The sequence below is a fragment of the Pungitius pungitius genome, chromosome 9 (assembly GCF_949316345.1).
Source record: "Pungitius pungitius chromosome 9, fPunPun2.1, whole genome shotgun sequence".
Taxonomy (NCBI): domain Eukaryota; kingdom Metazoa; phylum Chordata; class Actinopteri; order Perciformes; family Gasterosteidae; genus Pungitius; species Pungitius pungitius.
Window position 1 is genome coordinate 18,443,878 of NC_084908.1, and position 18,383 is coordinate 18,462,260.

Sequence of the window (18,383 nt, forward strand, 5' to 3'; positions counted from 1 at the left end):
CCGCTGCTATTTTCGTCCTCTATGATGTTTTTCCGAGGAGCATAAGTGGATGAGGAGAGCGCAGGTGTATTAAAAGGTCGTGACGTCCGTGGCCTTGTTTATCTTCTTTGTTTGTGTCACATAGAGAAATTCAAAAATATGAATCACATTTCAATGTCTTGTATACCCATTGGAAACTGTGTGGAGATGAGGAGGAAAATGTACTCATGTTCATAAAGGCCCCATAGCAACATTGACATGACCTTGTTCTTCCTCTTTTGGCGAGGGTCCGTATTTCCCGTCCAATTTGAGGGAGCAAACAGGACAGAAACCGTTTCGTCAGGCAGCGCTCAACATGGACCTGATCACGTAGCGGTTACAGGTCTTTTGAATAGCAGAATTTACACTCACCGGCCACTTTATTAGGTACCCCATGCTAGTAACGGGTTGGACCCCCTTTTGCCTTCAGAACTGCCTCAATTCTTCGTGGCATAGATTCAACAAGGTGCTGGAAGCATTCCTCAGGGAGTTTGGTCCATATTGACATGATGGCATCACACAGTTGCCGCAGATTTGTCGGCTGCACATCCATGATGCGAATCTCCCGTTCCACCACATCCCAAAGATGCTCTATTGGATTGAGATCTGGTGATTGTGGAGGCCATTTGAGTACAGCGAACTCATTGTCATGTTCAAGAAACCAGTCTGAGATGATTCCAGCTTTATGACATGGCGCATTATCCTGCTGAAAGTAGCCATCAGAAGTTGGGTACATTGTGGTCATAAAGGGATGGACATGGTCAGCAACAATACTCAGGTAGGCTGTGGCGTTGCAACGATGCTCAATTGGTACCAAGGGGCCCAAAGAGTGCCAAGAAAATATTCCCCACACCATGACACCACCACCACCAGCCTGAACCGTTGATACAAGGCAGGATGGATCCATGCTTTCATGTTGTAGACGCCAAATTCTGACCCTACCATCCGAATGTCGCAGCAGAAATCGAGACTCATCAGACCAGGCAACGTTTTTCCAATCTTCTATTGTCCAATTTGGATGAGCTTGTGCAAATTGTAGCCTCAGTTTCCTGTTCTTAGCTGAAAGGAGTGGCACCCGATGTGGTCTTCTGCTGCTGTAGCCCATCTGCCTCAAAGTTCGACGTACTGTGCGTTCAGAGATGCTCTTATGCCCACCTTGGTTGTAACGGGTGGTTATTTGAGTCACTGTTGCCCTTCTATCAGCTCGAACCAGTCTGGCCATTCTCCTCTGACCTCTGGCATCAACAAGGCATTTCCGCCCACAGAACTGCCGCTCACTGGATGTTTTTTCTTTTTCGGACCATTCTCTGTAAACCCTAGAGATGGTTGTGCGTGAAAATCCCAGTAGATTAGCAGTTTCTGAAATACTCAGACCAGCCCTTCTGGCACCAACAATCATGCCACGTTCAAAGTCACTCAAATCACCTTTCTTCCCCATACTGATGCTCGGTTTGAACTGCAGGAGATTATCTTGACAATGTCTACATGCCTAAATGCACTGAGTTGCCGCCATGTGATTGGCTGCTTAGAAATTAAGTGTTAATGAGCAGTTGGACAGGTGTACCTAATAAAGTGGCCGGTGAGTGTACATGTTACATGTGCAAAAAACAGCTTGAAAGTACAGGAAAACTTGCAGTTGTTTGTCATTTCGTTCCCAAACATGGGAGTTAATTTACTGCTATGACTTGTGGCTGAACACAATCATTTGGAACCTGGTTTTTCATTTGTTCCCATTAAAGAACAACCAAAGATTGGCTCACAGTCAGCATCCAGCAAAGGTCAGGACCGATAAGTTCCCACAACACATGGAACACTTCATCAGTCTACCTGACATAGCAATGTTAAAAATAACATTTTGAACTGGAACTAGCTTGAATAATGAAAAACAGAGATGTCTAAATAGTCTTGTACATTTAAAGATCAGTTCTTGAAGAGTCAAGATCATCTTCAAATCGTCCGCACTAGATGGCAGCATCAGACTCCTCAGTTATACACACTGGAAAACTGCTGTTGCTAGAACGGGAGATTCCAAAAAAGGAAACCACAAATTTACAAAAGTCCAATCTAATGTCTTGAAGGTCCGATTCGTTGTTTGAGGAGCAGCTCCAGACTTTATACCTGGTGACATCACAGCATAGAGGCATACCTACTGAGAGTACCTCATGTGGAAAAAAACATCCTGGAATACTTCATTTAGGCGACGTTCCCCTTTAAGAGGCTCATAACCCTCGGCTGACTCAGGATGATTCTCTTAAAATAAGCACATCCTCTCTTTTCATCTTCGACCTCGTTCATCTCCTCTCTTCCTCCTCCGCTCATCCTCCGTCGCCCACTCCAGCGCTGTGTGAGAGGGTTATTGTGTTCCCGTGATCACATGTCAAATCATCTCGGTCCTCTTTCATCAATGTGCCAGTTTGATTATTACAAGGTTCATCAAGCTTATCGATTCGTGCTCTGTGTGACGCATCCCCAAACATTCCTCCTCCTCCTCCTCCTCCTCATGGCCGGTCCCTGCCTTTACCTGTTACCATGGCAACATGCCAGGCAGCTAGCTGCGGAGAGGAGCGGCAGGATGCCTGTTGGGTGGGTTCCTGTGTTTGCCTTTGTCAGAGCACACGTGTGAAGTGTGGCACGCGGCAGGAGGACTCTTTTTAAAGAGGAGGAGAGCCACGTTTCCTCTGCAGCAGGATGGAGAAAGTGGAGTAGGTTACCTCCCTCCACCCGTTCCTGCCTTTTTCTCTGGCACAGCGAGATCTCCAGGGGGACGTGTCGGTTTCATCCTTCTCCCACACAACAGCGATGGTAGAAATCATGACAATGGATTTTCTTTCATCAGCACAAGATGGAGGTTTTTGGATTGGTTAGACTGAGTCACTAAACTGAAGCCTGGATGTTTTACCTTCTATAATAATTATTATTTTTGGGGTTGAAAGAGAAGAAACATGAATATTCTATATTAAGTTGTGTAGCAGGATGTTTGATTTGATTTTATGACAATAAAATCAAATCAAACATCCTGCTACACAATTTGACTCCAGATTGATGGGGTCAGACGCGTCGTCAAGGTGACAAAGATTTCTTGCCCTCAAAGGACCTCTGCAGTAGGACGACACTTTATTTTATGCTTATCCAAAGTCGGAGAAGTCTACATGCTGAGATGAAGCAGATAATGGGAGTTTAGCCTGTTAGCCCAACAGCACCAAACACAAGATGTCATTAGTCTGCAGGTATTTGGCACCAGATTGGCAAGCATGGGTTTCTTTGACACAAAAAAAAGCTATTTTTCATTTAATTATTCCAGAACATTTGTTCTGTCGCCAACAAACTTTTATGAAAATAGTTTGTTCAGCAGAATAGTGAGAAGAAAAAAAAAAGCTGACTCATTTGAGTGTTTTAGACCCCTGAAGGACTGGAGCCACGTGTCACCTTTCTGCCAACAGCGTCCTTTGAGACTTTACATTTGCTCATTAAAAAAAAAAAAAAAAAAAAAAAAAAGTTGGCAGGAAGGTCTGTGAAATATATTTTTTAATGTTTTTAGAAAATGGGTGAATAAAATACGAAATCAATCCGGTCTGCTGTTAAGAGGAAAAACTTTATTGTGTTGATTTCAAATGTAAGAAGATGAAAAAGGCCGAAGGCAAGGCCACGATTACAGAGAGACGCTCTCAAACAGCAGCACCCAACCGAAGACAAACATGTGCTTTGGACGGATCGCAATTGGGACGTTATTGTGCAGAACAAAAAAAAAACATTACACCAAGTCAGGAGTGGATTACAGTCCTTAAAAAAGGAAACCCCTTAGACTACTTCCTGTGGCTGGATCAGGTCAGTACAAAGGAAACGTTAAGGTGGTTGGATAGGCCACACCCATCACATTTCATCTCTTTACGCCCTCAACACACACACTTTTGCACTCAAGGTTTCCATGGTTACTACGTTTTTTGAAGCATTCGGCTACATAGACAGCCTTTATTTACGGCAGAAACAAGTCAATCCAACATTCACTATTTTGATGCGTGTTGTGCTTTATAGTCTGAAAAAGAGGAGAAGAAAGCGGCGTAAGAGAGGACAGTGCGACATTTAACAGTCGAAGGCTAGATAATATGAGTTATAGATTTCCACGTGTTCCCTTACACCTGGAGTCAACCGACCACAGCGATCGCCCTCACCTTTGTTGGGTACGGTTGCGTTAATGTGACTGGAGGTGCGGACAGACAATGCCTTCGTTAAAACCACAATCAGAGACCCAAACCTCCCGCTGAAATGACCCTTGGTGCCGTGACTTCCAGTTTATCGGCTTAACCCCCCCCCCCCCCCCCCAACACATCCATCCAGAACAAATTCACAATGACACATTCAAAAAAACGAAAACCAGCTACCTACAGCATCTACCAATAGTTTGAAGGGTCGGGTGGCGCAGGGAAGTCCGCCTGTGCGCCTCTCCTCAGTACTCCCAGCGGGTGGCGCCGTCCAGCGAGTCGGCGCCGGCCTTCAGCCCCCCCGCGTGGTCCCCTTTGAGGTACTTCCCGCCCGGGGCGCGGATGGCCATCTTGTTGAGGTCGCAGAACTCGAAGAGGAACTGGACGGGGGCGTCGCTGCCGCACCCCACCGCCGCGTCGTCCCCAACGCACCAGTACTTCCCCTGCGAGTCTGAAACAGTAAAAGCAGCGTGAATAATACATTTTTCTGATTTTTTTTTTGCTGCATGTAAAGAAATGCGATAGAGTGTCGACTGGTAAACCCGAACAAACAAGGCCCCCCACCTTTAAGGGCGTAAGCCCCGTTTTGGAACTCCAGCTGGAAAACGTCGTACGACGCTCGGTTGGAGTCCAGAGTCGCCGCTCCGGCCTTGCGAGCGCCGATGAAGCCGTGCTCGCCGCGCAGGACGATGATGGGGCGGTTGATGAGCTTCATCAGGAACTGCTCCGCCTCCCCTTGAAGAGACAGGAAATAGGCCTCAAAAAAAAGGACGATGCTTTTGGGAAAGTGGGTTTATTTTCGTCTCTGGTATCCCGTCTTTTCCTGAAAAACGTGACCCCCCCCCCCCCCTCCCCCCATTGGCCTGCTGACTGACCTGCGGCGTCCACGGAGGCAGCCAGCTGTCCGTTCCTCTTAGCGATCACGTACTTGTTGTTGGCGGCGCGCACACACACACGACCGTCACTCCACTCCAGCTCAAAGTAGCTCTCAGCCGACCTGTGACACAAACTCAGGAGATTCAGTGTGTGATTGTTCAACATTATGCCGAGTGTGTGTGTGTGTGTGTGTGTGTGTGTGTGTGGTTACTTGGTGGAGGCGGTGCACTGCAGTCCCCCGCTCGCCGTCAGAGTCCAGTATTTCCCAGCAGCGGTTCTGAAGGCACACTTCCTGTCCTCGCGGCTCATCTCCAACTGGAAGACCTCCTGGTCGCCCTCCTCGTCCTGATTGGCCGACAGGTCGATGCCTGGAGGAGGAGGCGGAGGAGCAGGGCGTTGTCATTTCCTCTCTGGAGGGTTTTCCTCCTTGATTTAAACTCAGTTTCTCCTTAATTTGGGTTCACCAGATTTTCTTAACCTCTGCCCATGAGTCAATTCTCAATGTGGGAAACCGTGAAAGATTGTAAATTTGAAACGTTCTTAACATTAGAATTCAATAGAGGTCTACAAATTGAATGTTAATGGTTGAATACAAATAAATAGCTGCAATCATCAGTCAAATCTGTCAAAAATGTCTAATGGCAACACCTCTGCTTGAGGAAGATCTAAACTGTCAACACACAAATGGCAAGTCCCAAAAATGTAGTCCTTTTCCCCTGAAAGAGTGATGGCCTGGTAGAATTACACAACCCAAATAAACAACAACCTGTCAATCTTTGCATGGCCCATGTATGAAATACTAGTGTTCATGCCAACTTAGACTCTAGTTTCATAAACACAACACTTACACGTCAACACCTTACAAAGCGGACATGTTAGCTGATCTCTGGTCAGCTGCTAAAGCCAAGCTGCATTGGGGTGATTTGTCCCTTTGGCTGCCATTCACCGGCTAAAAGGTGGGATGGAACCAAAACCCACGAGCTGCAGGACGCTGACCCGCTTCGTGGGTTCTGTGTGGCTCCGTTAGTGACACCTCCTCGCGCAGAGAGTTCTCGTTTGACCCAATAATTGGACTCATCGTCAGTGTCGCCGTTTGTTTCCACCACATTCAGCCATTCATTAAAAAAGGGACCCGACACAAAGACCTAAACTCTCATCGCTGAGCCGCTCGCCCTCTGCGGTCATGTTTGACTGTCCGCACGTCGCTGACCTACGACGACCTCGTTCAAACGCGACTTTCCTCACAAACACTGCGATCAGTCCCATGTGTGCGACCGAGTTGGCGACGAGACAAAGAGGTCGCACAAAGACCCACATCAAGGACCGTCCCCATGTGTTTCCACTGCCCTTCCTCCATTTTTCATCCCCTATGGTCTCCTAGGCCCTCTGCTTCTCGTCCTACTCGGAGATGAAGAACCAGAGCTCGACTGCAGACTCAAACCGAAGCAGCAGCCACAATGCAGGGCTAGAATTACTGCAGGGAAATGTTAAGCTAAAGGCAGAGGCCGGGCCAACGCGAGGGTGGGGGGGAGTCACAGTATGATAATGAAAGACACATGGTGAGGGGGGAGAGAAATTAAGAAGCAGGAGTCTCTCATTATGTCCCCCCCCTCCACACACGCACATCACAACCATGCAACAGCTGAATCAGTAGTGCGAGCGGTCATGCGGTGAATGGTAAAATGCCCCCCCCCCCGCCCCCGCACCCCACCGCACCGCACCCCGCCCGGCTCTGAGGGGCTGCGGAGCGTCACCTTGCCTCGTGGACACGTTTCGCTCGTTGCGCGCGGTCAGCACGACTTGCGCGTGGCTGCGCTCGAGGCCAAACAGTTCGTCCTTCCCGGCGCGCGTGCTCTTCCCGGACTTCATGGTGCCGGTCGGGCCCGAGGGCGCCAGGTAGCGGCCGTCGCAGTCGCGGAACGCCACCTTCCCCGAGCGGAATTCCAGCACGTATCCCGTGCGCGCGTCCGTGCCCGTGGCCAGGCCGCCGTCGTTGCGCAGGAAGCGGTTGTCGCAGGTCCCCAGGTGGTAGCGCTGGTCACGGTAGACCAGCGTGACCAGCGAGTCCACCCCCCAGGGGACGTCCCGGTCGATCGACACCTCGCGCTCGCTCAGGTGCGCGTAGCGCTTTCGCGCCAAGCTGTACAGGTTGACCTGCGGGTGCACGGCCAGGTGCACGCTCCACCTCGCCTCCGGCGCGGCGGCCTGCGCGAAGCAGGTGATCCGGTCCTCGCTGCCGCACAGGTAGCGGCCGTGGGGCTCGGACTGCAGCGACCACCGCCCGTCCTCGTGCGCGGTCACCACGAAGCGGCAGTCCCTGCCGCCGCGCGCCTCGCTGTCCGCGGTCACGTTGCCGTCTTTGTCCGCGGCGAGGTAGCGGCCCAGGTGGGAGCGGAGGAACACGGCGCTGCCGTCCTCCCCGGTCTGCTCCAGGGTCCACGTCTGCTTCTTCTTCAGGCTGCCGGCCGAGGCGTTGATTTTGAAGCCGAAGGTCTCCGCCGTCAGGTATTTCCCCTCGCCGTTGATGAGCCCCAGGGGGATCTGCAGGAGGTCCCCCGCGGCGCCGTTTGCGGACATGTTTGCCGTGTGTCAAGAAGAGAGAGAGAGAGAGAGAGAGAGCAGGCGAGATGTTCGACTTTAGAGAGACGGAGAGAGAGAGAGAGAGAGAGGGGGGGGATTGTGGGGGTGTCTGAGGGAGGGACAGACAGAGCGGAGAGATGCTGTCTGCTGACTGAGGAGGATGATGATGATGATGATGAGTGTCCTGACTGCACATCTAGACCGCCTCTCTCAGTTTCAAGAGAGGGATTTTCCTTCCTTCATGGCCGGTACACGCCCAAATTACAGGCCGGGGGAGCTGGAGGCAGAATCGCTGCGATTTGGGAATAAGCAGCCCACCACATGTTCACCTATATGTACTTCACACAGTATTATCCAAACCATTAGGTTCTTATCCGGGTCCCCCCTTACTTTCCCTCCCTCTAATTGAGATGTGCTCATCCCCAGTTCCACATGGATAGAGCCATTCTCCCACTGACAGAACAGTGTTTGTCTTCAGAGCTGAGTGTGTGTGTGTGTGTGAGAGAGAGAGAGAGAGAGAGGGGTTATGACGAGGTATCCCCCCCCCCCCCCCCCCCCCCCCCCCCCGCACGAGATGGTCTGACCATTGAGATCAGTGAGACCGCGACACACCGTGCACCAAACACAAGTTGTGCACTCATAGTCCCATTTAAATCAGATATCCAGAGGTATTATTGCTCATTGTAGACAACGTACGGTGAGTTTATCAAAATGAAATTGTCTGATATGCTGTTGTGTGAGCAGCATTTTTCAGTTATGCCGGTTGAGTTGAAGCTGACTAGCGACTAACTAGTTTAGTTTGAGGAAGACCTTGTTTTGGGTGATTTTCTAGTTAAAACTTTAAATGATCAATTACTTAGAGAATTGTCCGTTTGAGGCCTCGCATGTTGCCAACTGAGAACCAGTTTAGAATTTGAATGAATCATCAAGATTGATTTAAAAAGTACTGACTAAAACATTACAGACGTTTCTAGTTATTGTCTCTCTTTTTGGATACATGATCATCTGAGTACGAATTAAAAAAATAAACTAAACAGGAGAAAACACTCACTGATCAGTTGGACATTGTGGAGCTGAATAACTGTTTGAGACTGAGAGTCTGGGACCAGGACTAGGACTCCGGAGGACACGAGGACCCGGCTGGGAGGCGTCCAGGCCTTCATCTGACAGCAGGGCCCGAGGCTCGGATCAGAAGACATCGCCCTCGTCTGGGCATCCAGTGAACAACGCGGGGGACATTGATCCACACCACGACCTGGTTATTAAACATAGAAACAGAGACTGGATCTACTGTATGGACAACCGTGGTCAGTCAGGTCTCTCTTCACTGGTCACTGAGCATATGGAGTCATTTCATTTCCTTGATGACACGGCTGCCCCCCCCCCGCGATGGGTTTGTCCGCCCCTGAGCCAAAGTATGCATGGCTGTAGGGGCTCCGGGGGTCCACCACCTGCATCAACAGAGACCACGAGAATGCGACGCAATCGCAGAGAGAGCGCGAAGAACAATGCAGAGGGAGAAAATGGGAGTGTACGTTCCCAAATGCATCCAGCGACGTGGACTTAAAACTCACTTCCTGTTTCCACGTTAAAAGGGAGGTCGCCGGGCCTGGGTTGGTCTCCTGTATAGGTGGAGAGAGGGCAGCGTCCATGTTAACGCGCTTCTTTTTCTTTATTAGTTGTGTTATGGGTCTGTCTGCGTGTGATCTGGTCATTTATTCACAACTAAATAAAAACGACGTGTCTTTTTTGTACATGGTTTTAATATGCAGTAATTTTGTGCATTGGTCAAATGGTATGAACTGTTCATGCTTGTTGTTTTCAGGATCTTCTGACAAGCTGGGAAAGGAACAACGGTCTCAAAAGTCTCATTTTACCTCCCCTCCTCCTTCCTAGCGTCCTTCTCTCCTGCTGCTGGAGGATATCCCACCTTTACGAACCAATGGGCCACGTGAGGAAAGGAGTCAGAAGCAGCGAGGGAAGGGAACACGATTGACCGTTGGCATTGGTTTAACTTATTAGCGCTGTAAAGCTAAACAAAGCTTAACATTTACAACTGGTTTCAAATTTCAAAATAAGCATCTTATTGAAAAATAACCTGTTCCCCTTTTCTGAAATATTTTACAATCACGTGCCCTGTACAAATACGAGTGGAATCCAAAACATATGGATTATTAAAAATATATTGTAATAAACTTATTTTTTTTCCGTTTGCCATTTATTCATCCTTTTTTTATAGCTTTACTGTGAAGGCACGCTGGCGTCGTTTCCGGTTTGTCTCTGACTTCTTCTAGCTAGTTTGACGCAGTTCGTAACCAGCCGCCCGGTTGCTAGACGACTCAATCCGCAACACCGACGTGGGAGACGGACCGCTGCAGCGGAGGAAAGCAACATTTTAACGGATTTCGGGGACGATACGATCCACGGTGTCCACCGACGGCTCGTGACGCCTTAACGGGGACGAACGCCCGCGTCTAGCTAACGTCTCTTTTGTTGAGCAACCGATTAGTCCTGAAGTGGGGCTTTTTGTTTAATTTCTTTTTTGTTTTTTTACTTAGAAAAAAAAAATGAGAGGATTCACGTACACGCGGAGAAAGTCAAGTTGTCCCGACTCGACGTAACGTTAACGCTTTTCCCAGCTATGTTGAATGCAGACGCTAAGATGTCTCTGGAGACCAACGACGTTCTGACGGATGAAGACTGCGAGGAGCTGGTGAGTCCTCAGCTCGGTCCACGTTACGAGCCTGTCATTTAAACTTATCAAAGTTTACTACCGACCGTTGAGTATATCCACTTAAAAGCTGGAGTTGTGCCATTTACGACACTTGTGCCCGAGCCCTAAACACAACACACCTCAGTTTATTGCAGTTGACACCAACACTTTGTTTGCTGATTATCTGATTTAGAGGACTTTTACAGGTAGATAAAGGTGGAAGTATTTTGTATCTTACAACCCCCCCCCCCCCCCCCCCATACACACACACACAATAAACAGTCTTAACATTATAACTGGAAACTTGCGTTCTTTTTATTATTATTTATGATCCCTCTCTTGTCAAATGTCTAACGTAGGGAGAGGATTGCTTTTCTTTCTCTGCTGATGTGTTGGAGAAGGTAAACAAGATCCCCCTTAACGCCATGAATGAAATCAGAGTTTTGATCGAGACGCGTCTCATCTGCTTTGACCCTTTGACTTTGTTTCGCCATCAGATGAAAAGAACCAAGAGATCCTCAGGCAAGCCTCCTCCGTCTCCAAGTAAGACCTCGCTCAGAGGCCCTGTGCTGACAGTCGGACACCGTAACAACCCCCCCCCCCCCCGCTTTCCAACGATCGTTTACACGCCGCATGTCATGTTACGCAGGGTCCCCGTACCTCTCCAGTATGAACATGAACCCCAGGAGGGCAGCGGTGGCGGCCTGGAGACTGCCCCGGGCCTCGCTCGGGGACACCAGAGGTGACCCTCTTGGGGGGAGCGGCCCAGCCCGCATCACGTCCCTCAGCAACGGACATGGTAATCAACGCACAACAAAACACAGACGGAACGGGGGCTGTTTTTTCTCGCAGTCAAAGTGGGAAGAAGGGCATTTTTAATGAGCGGATTGACCCGCTTTTGGAGACAAATTGACAGTTGCTGGTCAACTTGCATCATACAGAGTGATGTTGATGTTATTTAACCTGCACTCCCTACTATGAGGGATGGGATTGGACGCAATAATGGTCACATCTCTATGACTTTATAATCCTTGATCGATCACCACATTGATTTCGGGTAGAATAAATATTTTTTGCTGGAGTTTAAGAGCCCAAACCACAAAGTTCTCTCCACTGGTGTGTTGCTCCACGGCTTCAACCTCTCTCTCTCTCTCTCTCTCTCTCTCTCTCTCTCTCTCTCTCTCTCTCTCTCTCTCTCTCTCTCTGTGTGTGCACCTCTTTCTCCAGATGTGTCCCAGACGATGCGGTCGGAGTTCGATGTCACCCCGGAGCTTCTCAAACAGACCCTGAGAACGAGGAAGCACAAGCTTCTCCTCTCTGGATCTAACGGTGAGACGGTGCGAGGGGGCGGAGGGGTGAGACCGGCGTGGGTGCTTTGGTTCCAGCGTCTCTCTCTCTCTCCCTCTCTCTCTCTGCGTTGCAGGCTTCACCGGCAGCACGGGGGACTACAGAGAGAAGGAGAGCATGTACGACGAGATCATTCGACTCAAGAAGGTAAAGACCCCCTCCCTGCATTCAGCTTCCCTGCGAATCTAACGCCGCATTCAGGGCAAAGAAAACCCACCGTTTGTCGCCCCCCCCCCCCCCCCCCCTCCACATGCACGTTCCTCTCATGTTGCTGTGGGATGAACTCGCTGGTGCTTTCTCATCTTCCGCAGAGTCTCCAGGAGCAGAAGTCCGACAGACAGCAGATGAAAGCCAAGCTACGCCGCCTGGAGGAGGACAACGCCAAGAGGGAGAAACAGATCGAAGAGCTGTTGGATCCCACCAAAGTATGGTCCCTACATTCTTCTTTTATCGTAGTCCAAACGATAGATCAACCCCCTAAAGGGTTTTAAACCTTCTTTCGTAGGGATCTGAATACACTCGTAGTTTGGTGGATAAGAAAAAAGAAGGCAGTGTGGTGAGTGTGCCAGAGAGCATTTACACATTCATTCCACACAGATTTAGCAAACTTGATTCTCTCCATCGAGGTCCTCAACGGCCTGAAACAGAGAGTCCTGAAGCTGGAGCAGCAGTGTAGAGAGAAGGAAAAAGCCCTGAGGTGAAACGCTCTCCCGCCTGGGCTCAAGCCCATTTGGTTCTCCCAATGGAGCTGCAGAATATTTAGATTATGCGCCTTTATTTGTCTCCAGTAAACTACAAAGCGAGCTGAGGACCACCAACCTGGAGGAGCTGAAGATCACAGTGGAAACCTACTTTGAAGAGGTGACGCGTTTGCCAGTCCACCTAAATATTCAACTTTAAAAATCTTTTGCCGTATTGACTGAGCACCGGAAACATCTATCGACGGAATGAGAGAAGCACTTAAAATGGTTGTGTATCGTCACGTTTGAATTGGAAAGCCTCCACCTAAGGTGTACGTTTGTGCGGTTCCTTCTTCCTTTTAGATCCAGAGGCTGAGGATGCTCCTCGACGCTGCGGAGAAAAGGTTGGCAATGCATCTCCGATCCAGTCCATGCCCCCCCCCCCCCCTCGTTTGTTTATTTTAGGACCAAATCGTGATCCTGGAGTTGTAACAACATACAGTTTCACCTCCTTCCTCCCCCCCGAATAAACGCGTGTCCACGTTGCTCTGGGGGGGGGGGGGGGGGTGGAGGGGTTCTGCAGGGAGGATTCATTTTGGGATGCCGACCCCCCGGGAGGTTAGCATCACCCTGGATCCCTCCCCAGTAATATCACGGGATCTTTCTATTGCATTATTGCCATCTTGCAATTAGTTTGATTTTTGAAGCCATAGTTACGATACAAAAAATAAATAATCAATCACTGCAGTCCTGGGTGTTTATGGATATATAAATATATATAGTGAGTCTCATTCAGCCACCTGTTAGCAACTGTCTTTGAGACACAAAGCTTCAGGTATTTATGTCGCAGATCAAATTATTAAACGTATAGCAGGCATCTAACAGGAAAAGCTCTTCAAGAAACCCGCTGACTTGGAGGCAAAGAAAGACTGCAAACTCATTTCCGTTTAGGACAGCAGAAGTTGCTCATCGGAGGTGGGCGGGTCCAATAGCGCACATCTAAATCTGTACAAAACCTGGCGTGCCTCTTTGCGTCTGCAGCAGTCGAGCGGAGAGCAAATGCTCCCAGCGGCAGCAGAAAGCTCTGAGCTCCACGGTGCATCGTCTCTCCGGCGGCCTGAAGCAGCTGCAGCAGGAGAACGCCGCGCTCCGAGAGGAGCTGGACACCGAGGGCCCCGCGGGGGGCATCAAAGGTCTTTTGCTCACACGCGCGGAAAACCACACCGACTGCTTCACCAGCCGATTCCATCTTGTGTTCTTATGCTAGTTAATATCATCGTATTGGTATTTATCGTGTTTTAAGATATTTCCTTGGAAATCAATTGCGAAACCATTTTTGATGATATAACTAGATGACAAAAGGAAAGAGATTAGTACATTGATGAATTGCCATGAGGTAGTTCTGCTCATTGAGTGACAGTAATAACCTAAAAGCTATTGGAGCATTTTAAATAAGGGATCACTCTCTTCTTGTTTGATACATTTCTATTCTCCTATTGTAAAAAAATGTTGTAACACAACCCAAACAACACAGTATCAACTATCGATGATTCATGCTTTAATTCTTATGCTTCCCCCCCCCCCTCCTGTAAAACAAAATCTGAGGTGTGCTTGCACAGACTACCAACCAATTTCCTTTCAATATGGCAACCATTCAAAAAACCTTCATTAGAGCATGAAACACACGATATTGTGATGTATTTTGTTTTTGAGCTGTCGGAGTGACGTGTGTGTCGTAGGTTACAGAGAGTGGAGCAAACAGAGACTGTTGAGGAGGCTGCTGGAGGTGGAGAAGGTGAGAGAAGGCTCTGACCAGCTGTCCATGTAAACACACCAGTCACCTGTGCCGCTTCGTCACAGAGCGACTCCTCTTTCGTCCTATCAGAGGCTGGAGGACAGCAGAGGACCCGCCCCCGCGGCACAGCGCAGCGGGCGATTGGACCGGGGGGTCCAGGCCACCCGCGCCGAGGCTCCCGGGTTTGCCATGGCAACAGAGGCAACGGTCTCCGCGGGAACCGCCACAGAGGGAGGGGGGGAGGTTCCCGCGCTGAGAGAACGCCTGGACCAATTGGAGAAGGAGAAAGTGGAGCTTCAACAGAGGCTGTCAAGCAAAGAGTGAGTGAGCATCAGCCAGAGACTTATTTTTGTATTTACACACCCTTGGTAATGACAATAATGCTAATAATCTCAATCCATCATGTAAGGCAGAGCCTATGAGTAGAGATTAGTCCTTGGGTGTGTGTTGTGTGTTTTCAGGGAGGAACTGAGACAGTCGAGGACAGAAAGAGAAGAGTCGGAGACGGAGGCCGAGCGGTGGAAAGCCGAGCAGACAAATGAACGGGGCCGAGAGAGGCAGCGCCACACGTACGTCAGCGAGTGTTGTGACATTAATGTGATTTTAAACTTTGACTCTCCATCGCTCTGCTGAGGCAAAATCAAACGTCCTCCTCAAACGTGTTCATAATCGTGGTATGCATGTCGGGATTTTCCTCTCGCAGCTGGTTTGTAGTTTTCTTCTTCTAAGAACTTCTTTTTTACGCGTGTGTGTGTGTGTGTGTGTGCGCGTGTCCGTCTTTCAGACAGGAGTTGGAACAGCTGCTGGCGAGGATCCAAACCCTGGAAGAGAAAAGTCAAGCTGCACACGCGGAGCTCCCACCTGCCGCGGCGCCCGAGGACCACGGGGACAGTGGTGCCGGAGTCCGCCCGGAGGAGGGAGGCAGGAGGGACGCTACAGGTGGAAAGGAGGAGGAAGAGGAGGAGGAGGAGGAGGAGGAGTTGGGTGCAGAGGAGAAAGAAAGAGAGAAGTCAGCGTTGGTTATCCAGAGACACTGGAGGCAGCACAGCAACAGGGTGAGTGTCATATTGGGATTATGTAAATAAAAATAAACGTCCCGACACTTAATCCCAGTCTCTTATCTCATCTGTCGGCATTCTGTCTTCAGGACATCGTGATGCTGCAGTCAGCGATGAGAGCCCATCTCCTCAGAGACTCCCGGCTAAAAGAAACGCACAACAAGGTTCCGCCCACTAACCCACCCACAAACACCTGCACAGCGCCACTCTGCCTGTGAAGCAGCAACGGTCCCCGTCACACAGCATTGCATCTCTCTCAAGCTTCAGAAGCACTTTAAAAGTTTTCGTTTCACAGTATTGCACTGCCGTTTGCACTGTAGGCCTCACAATGCCCCTTTTCACTTTACTAAGTGTGAATAATTAATTAGGTCATTACAAAGTCCAGCAAATGAACCTGTGGAGGCTTCTCAGCCTGCACAGCATACCACCACCATCTCTCCTCAGACCCCCCCCCCCCTCCCCCCCAATAGGACGTATTGCACTTTCTTGTTTGTTGTTTTTCTGAGTTTGTACCCTTATGGCTGAAATGCACTTATTGTAAGTCGCTTTGGATAAAAGCATCAGCTAAACGACATGTGATGTATAAAAAAAAAATGGAGGCGGCTTCCCGACGCGTTGCGTTCAGAACACGCCGACTCACCGCCTCCGTGTTGCTTCCCAACTCCTTTTTTTTTTTTTTTTTTTTTTTTCAGGCCGTAGAGGCAACAATCCGCAGTGAGGCTGCATCCTCCGCGGAAGGAGGGATTGACGTGGTTGCCCTGACGACGATACAGTCCTCCTTCAGGGGACACCTGGCTCGCTGTATCCACGCAACCGAGAGGTGATCAGCTTTTTACGAGAAGATGAATTGGAACGTGAAGATCGAGTTAACCATGAAGTTATCTTTAAAAGCCTTTTGTGTGTGTGTGTGTGTGTGTGTGTGTGTTCAGCTCGGGGTTCTCTCTTCCTTCTCCGTTGGGAAACGACGTGCCGACGCCGGTGAAACGGAGAGCGCGCTCAACACACCCTCAGAGCACAACCGGTGAGGCTCACACACACTTTACGAGAAAAAAAAAGTCGCTTTTGTTAATACAGGTAGACAAAACCCTTTTGCCCTCCGCTATCATTCCCCATTCTATTCCCACGTAGCTGCACATCTATGTCCACCAAACGGCTCCAAGGGGGATTTAGCCGCTGGGTTAATCATACTTTAGCCTTTAATTAATGATGAAAGAAAGAGAAAAAAAGTGTGTCAAAAGATAAGGAGAAAAAAAACACGTTGAAAGTCAAAATGTTTTTGAAAGAAATGTCCAAAATATGTAATTTCACAAAAAGAAAAAGTAAAACAATATTAAGTTTCAAATGTTTTGAAAAGAAAGTCAAACGATCATGACATTTTTTTTTTTCAATGTCCAAATATAGGTCGACAAATATTTTGAAAAAGACCCACTTTTTACAACACAGGACCATTGAGAACATGTCTTATTTGCTTTAATAATCCTGTGTAACAGCCACATTATTACAGCTGTGTGAATGCCTTCTTTGCTTAAATGAACGTACACACTGTGTTTGTGCCTTTTTGTGTACGTGAGAGTTTCCCCATCGCGTCCACGATCCCGACAATCGGGGTCACGTGCGTGTGGTTGTTGGCTCTGCGCCAACGTGGACGTCGTGATCATCGATTTAATTGAAACGCATCCCGTTTAAAAAGGGACCGCAGCTACAGTCGCCCGTCTTTTACACCTTCGAGGGTGGGTCCCAATTGCTTTGTGTCTGTCGTTTTGTTAAAGATGGCGGACGGCAGGCAGAGGAGGAAGACCCCGGGCTCGTATCTAGCACGCGGCCCTCCAGGACGACGCCACCAACAGGTGAGAGGGCGGAGGGGCGGGGACACACACCTCCGTTTTTTTTTTTTTTTTTTTACCTTTTGTTGTCAGGAAAACGTTTGAAATGAGGGTCAAATCTTTATAAGATATTTATCTTCGTGTATTGATTGCACTCTAGGCCGCGTGTCCATTTATTTCTCCCCCTTTTTTAAAGCCGATTAAGTTAAAAGCGATGAATTCTTCCCAGTTGGCGAAGCACACTCGACAGAGAGGGTCGACTCCGACGACTCCGATGACATCATCGTATCGCCGTCGCGTGCTCGGAGAGGCAGAGAAGTCTTCATCTTATAGAACCTGTGGGTTGTGGTGCTTTGTGTGGCTGTGCGTGTGTGTGTGTTCTGCTCAGAGCCCGTGTGTCCGATACCAGATTTTTTTTTTTTACACTGAACCTGAAAACAATATCTGGGATATTCCGATATTAGTCAGAATAACGTTTCACATGCTCATCATTTACTTTTTATAGTAAGTTGCCGGTTCACAACATGACGTTAGGAGGCACATAAACACCTGCTCAAGGTCTTATTCGGGACACTGTCCATAAACAGTACTCTGATGCATCCCAGTGTTGGAGAAAGAACTACATTAAACATAAAGTTCCCCTTTGATCTTAACCTCTTGTGCTTTATTATTTGTGCCAAAGTGCCTACTGCATGGTCATTACAATAAAAGTTATGGTAATAAATGCGTTTGTTTCTCTTAGCCAGAGCCGACACGCCGCTTTCAGTTCACAGGCTTTAAATGAACAAATCCCATTTTGCTCTGCCTTGTAACACGCAGACGGCTGATTGTGGCGTGTGAGGTAGGATCGAGGGATATTTCTCTGAACTGATGCACTATTGAGTCTTAACTGTGAATAAATTATAGATCCGTCTGCTGCAATACTGAACACACGGTCAGGACAGTGGGCGATACACCTGGAGATACAATAATGTGTGTGCTCTATGAAAGACAAAGGATCGACGTGGATGGGTGCAGTTTCTCCCCCAGGATGTGTGTAACTTAACTTCTGAGACTTTCAATAAATATGCTGTTTTCATAATGAAACCTTGTGTGTTTTTAATGCTTCAATATTGACAAATCTTGAAATAAAAGTGCCAAACTATTAACATTTAACATGTGTAGTGTAAAAAGTTCTCCTTATGTGGCAGAATATCCACTTTGAATATGGACATCTTATTACAGTAGGAATATTTTTAATTCATCAGTAGTGAAAATAGCATTTTTTTTTATGGTTGAGATGCACACAAATGAA

At 48.6% G+C, this 18,383-nt stretch overlaps 2 protein-coding genes across 6 annotated transcripts; one reads left to right on the plus strand and one right to left on the minus strand.

Moving 5' to 3' along the window:
- Positions 1-3,589: 3,589 nt before the first annotated feature.
- Positions 3,590-8,144, minus strand: LOC119217966 (fascin-like). The gene is made up of 6 exons (XM_037472057.2): positions 6,848-8,144; positions 5,305-5,461; positions 5,093-5,214; positions 4,782-4,952; positions 4,402-4,668; positions 3,590-4,051 (listed from the first exon to the last, which is right to left on the minus strand). Exons 1-5 carry the CDS (start codon positions 7,668-7,670, stop codon positions 4,463-4,465), a joined length of 1,479 nt encoding a protein of 492 aa, XP_037327954.2. The 5' UTR covers positions 7,671-8,144; the 3' UTR covers positions 3,590-4,051; positions 4,402-4,462.
- Positions 8,145-9,104: 960 nt separating this feature from the next.
- iqce (IQ motif containing E) lies at positions 9,105-18,192 on the plus strand. 5 transcript variants are annotated; one of them, XM_037471938.2, is made up of 21 exons: positions 9,105-10,386; positions 10,746-10,787; positions 10,884-10,908; positions 11,036-11,185; positions 11,614-11,715; positions 11,810-11,880; positions 12,045-12,158; positions 12,239-12,289; positions 12,360-12,430; positions 12,522-12,594; positions 12,777-12,817; positions 13,455-13,606; positions 14,153-14,208; positions 14,299-14,528; positions 14,670-14,777; positions 14,993-15,263; positions 15,356-15,430; positions 15,959-16,086; positions 16,196-16,287; positions 17,036-17,113; positions 17,319-18,192. In XM_037471938.2, exons 1-21 carry the CDS (start codon positions 10,315-10,317, stop codon positions 17,420-17,422), a joined length of 2,106 nt encoding a protein of 701 aa, XP_037327835.2. In that variant the 5' UTR covers positions 9,105-10,314; the 3' UTR covers positions 17,423-18,192. The 5 variants fall into 5 exon arrangements, with proteins under 5 accessions (XP_037327835.2, XP_037327833.2, XP_062420538.1 ...); XM_037471936.2 differs by having other exon boundaries at positions 10,884-10,929; positions 17,319-18,191; XM_062564554.1 differs by having other exon boundaries at positions 10,884-10,929; positions 17,286-17,373.
- The last annotated feature ends 191 nt before the right edge of the window (positions 18,193-18,383 follow it).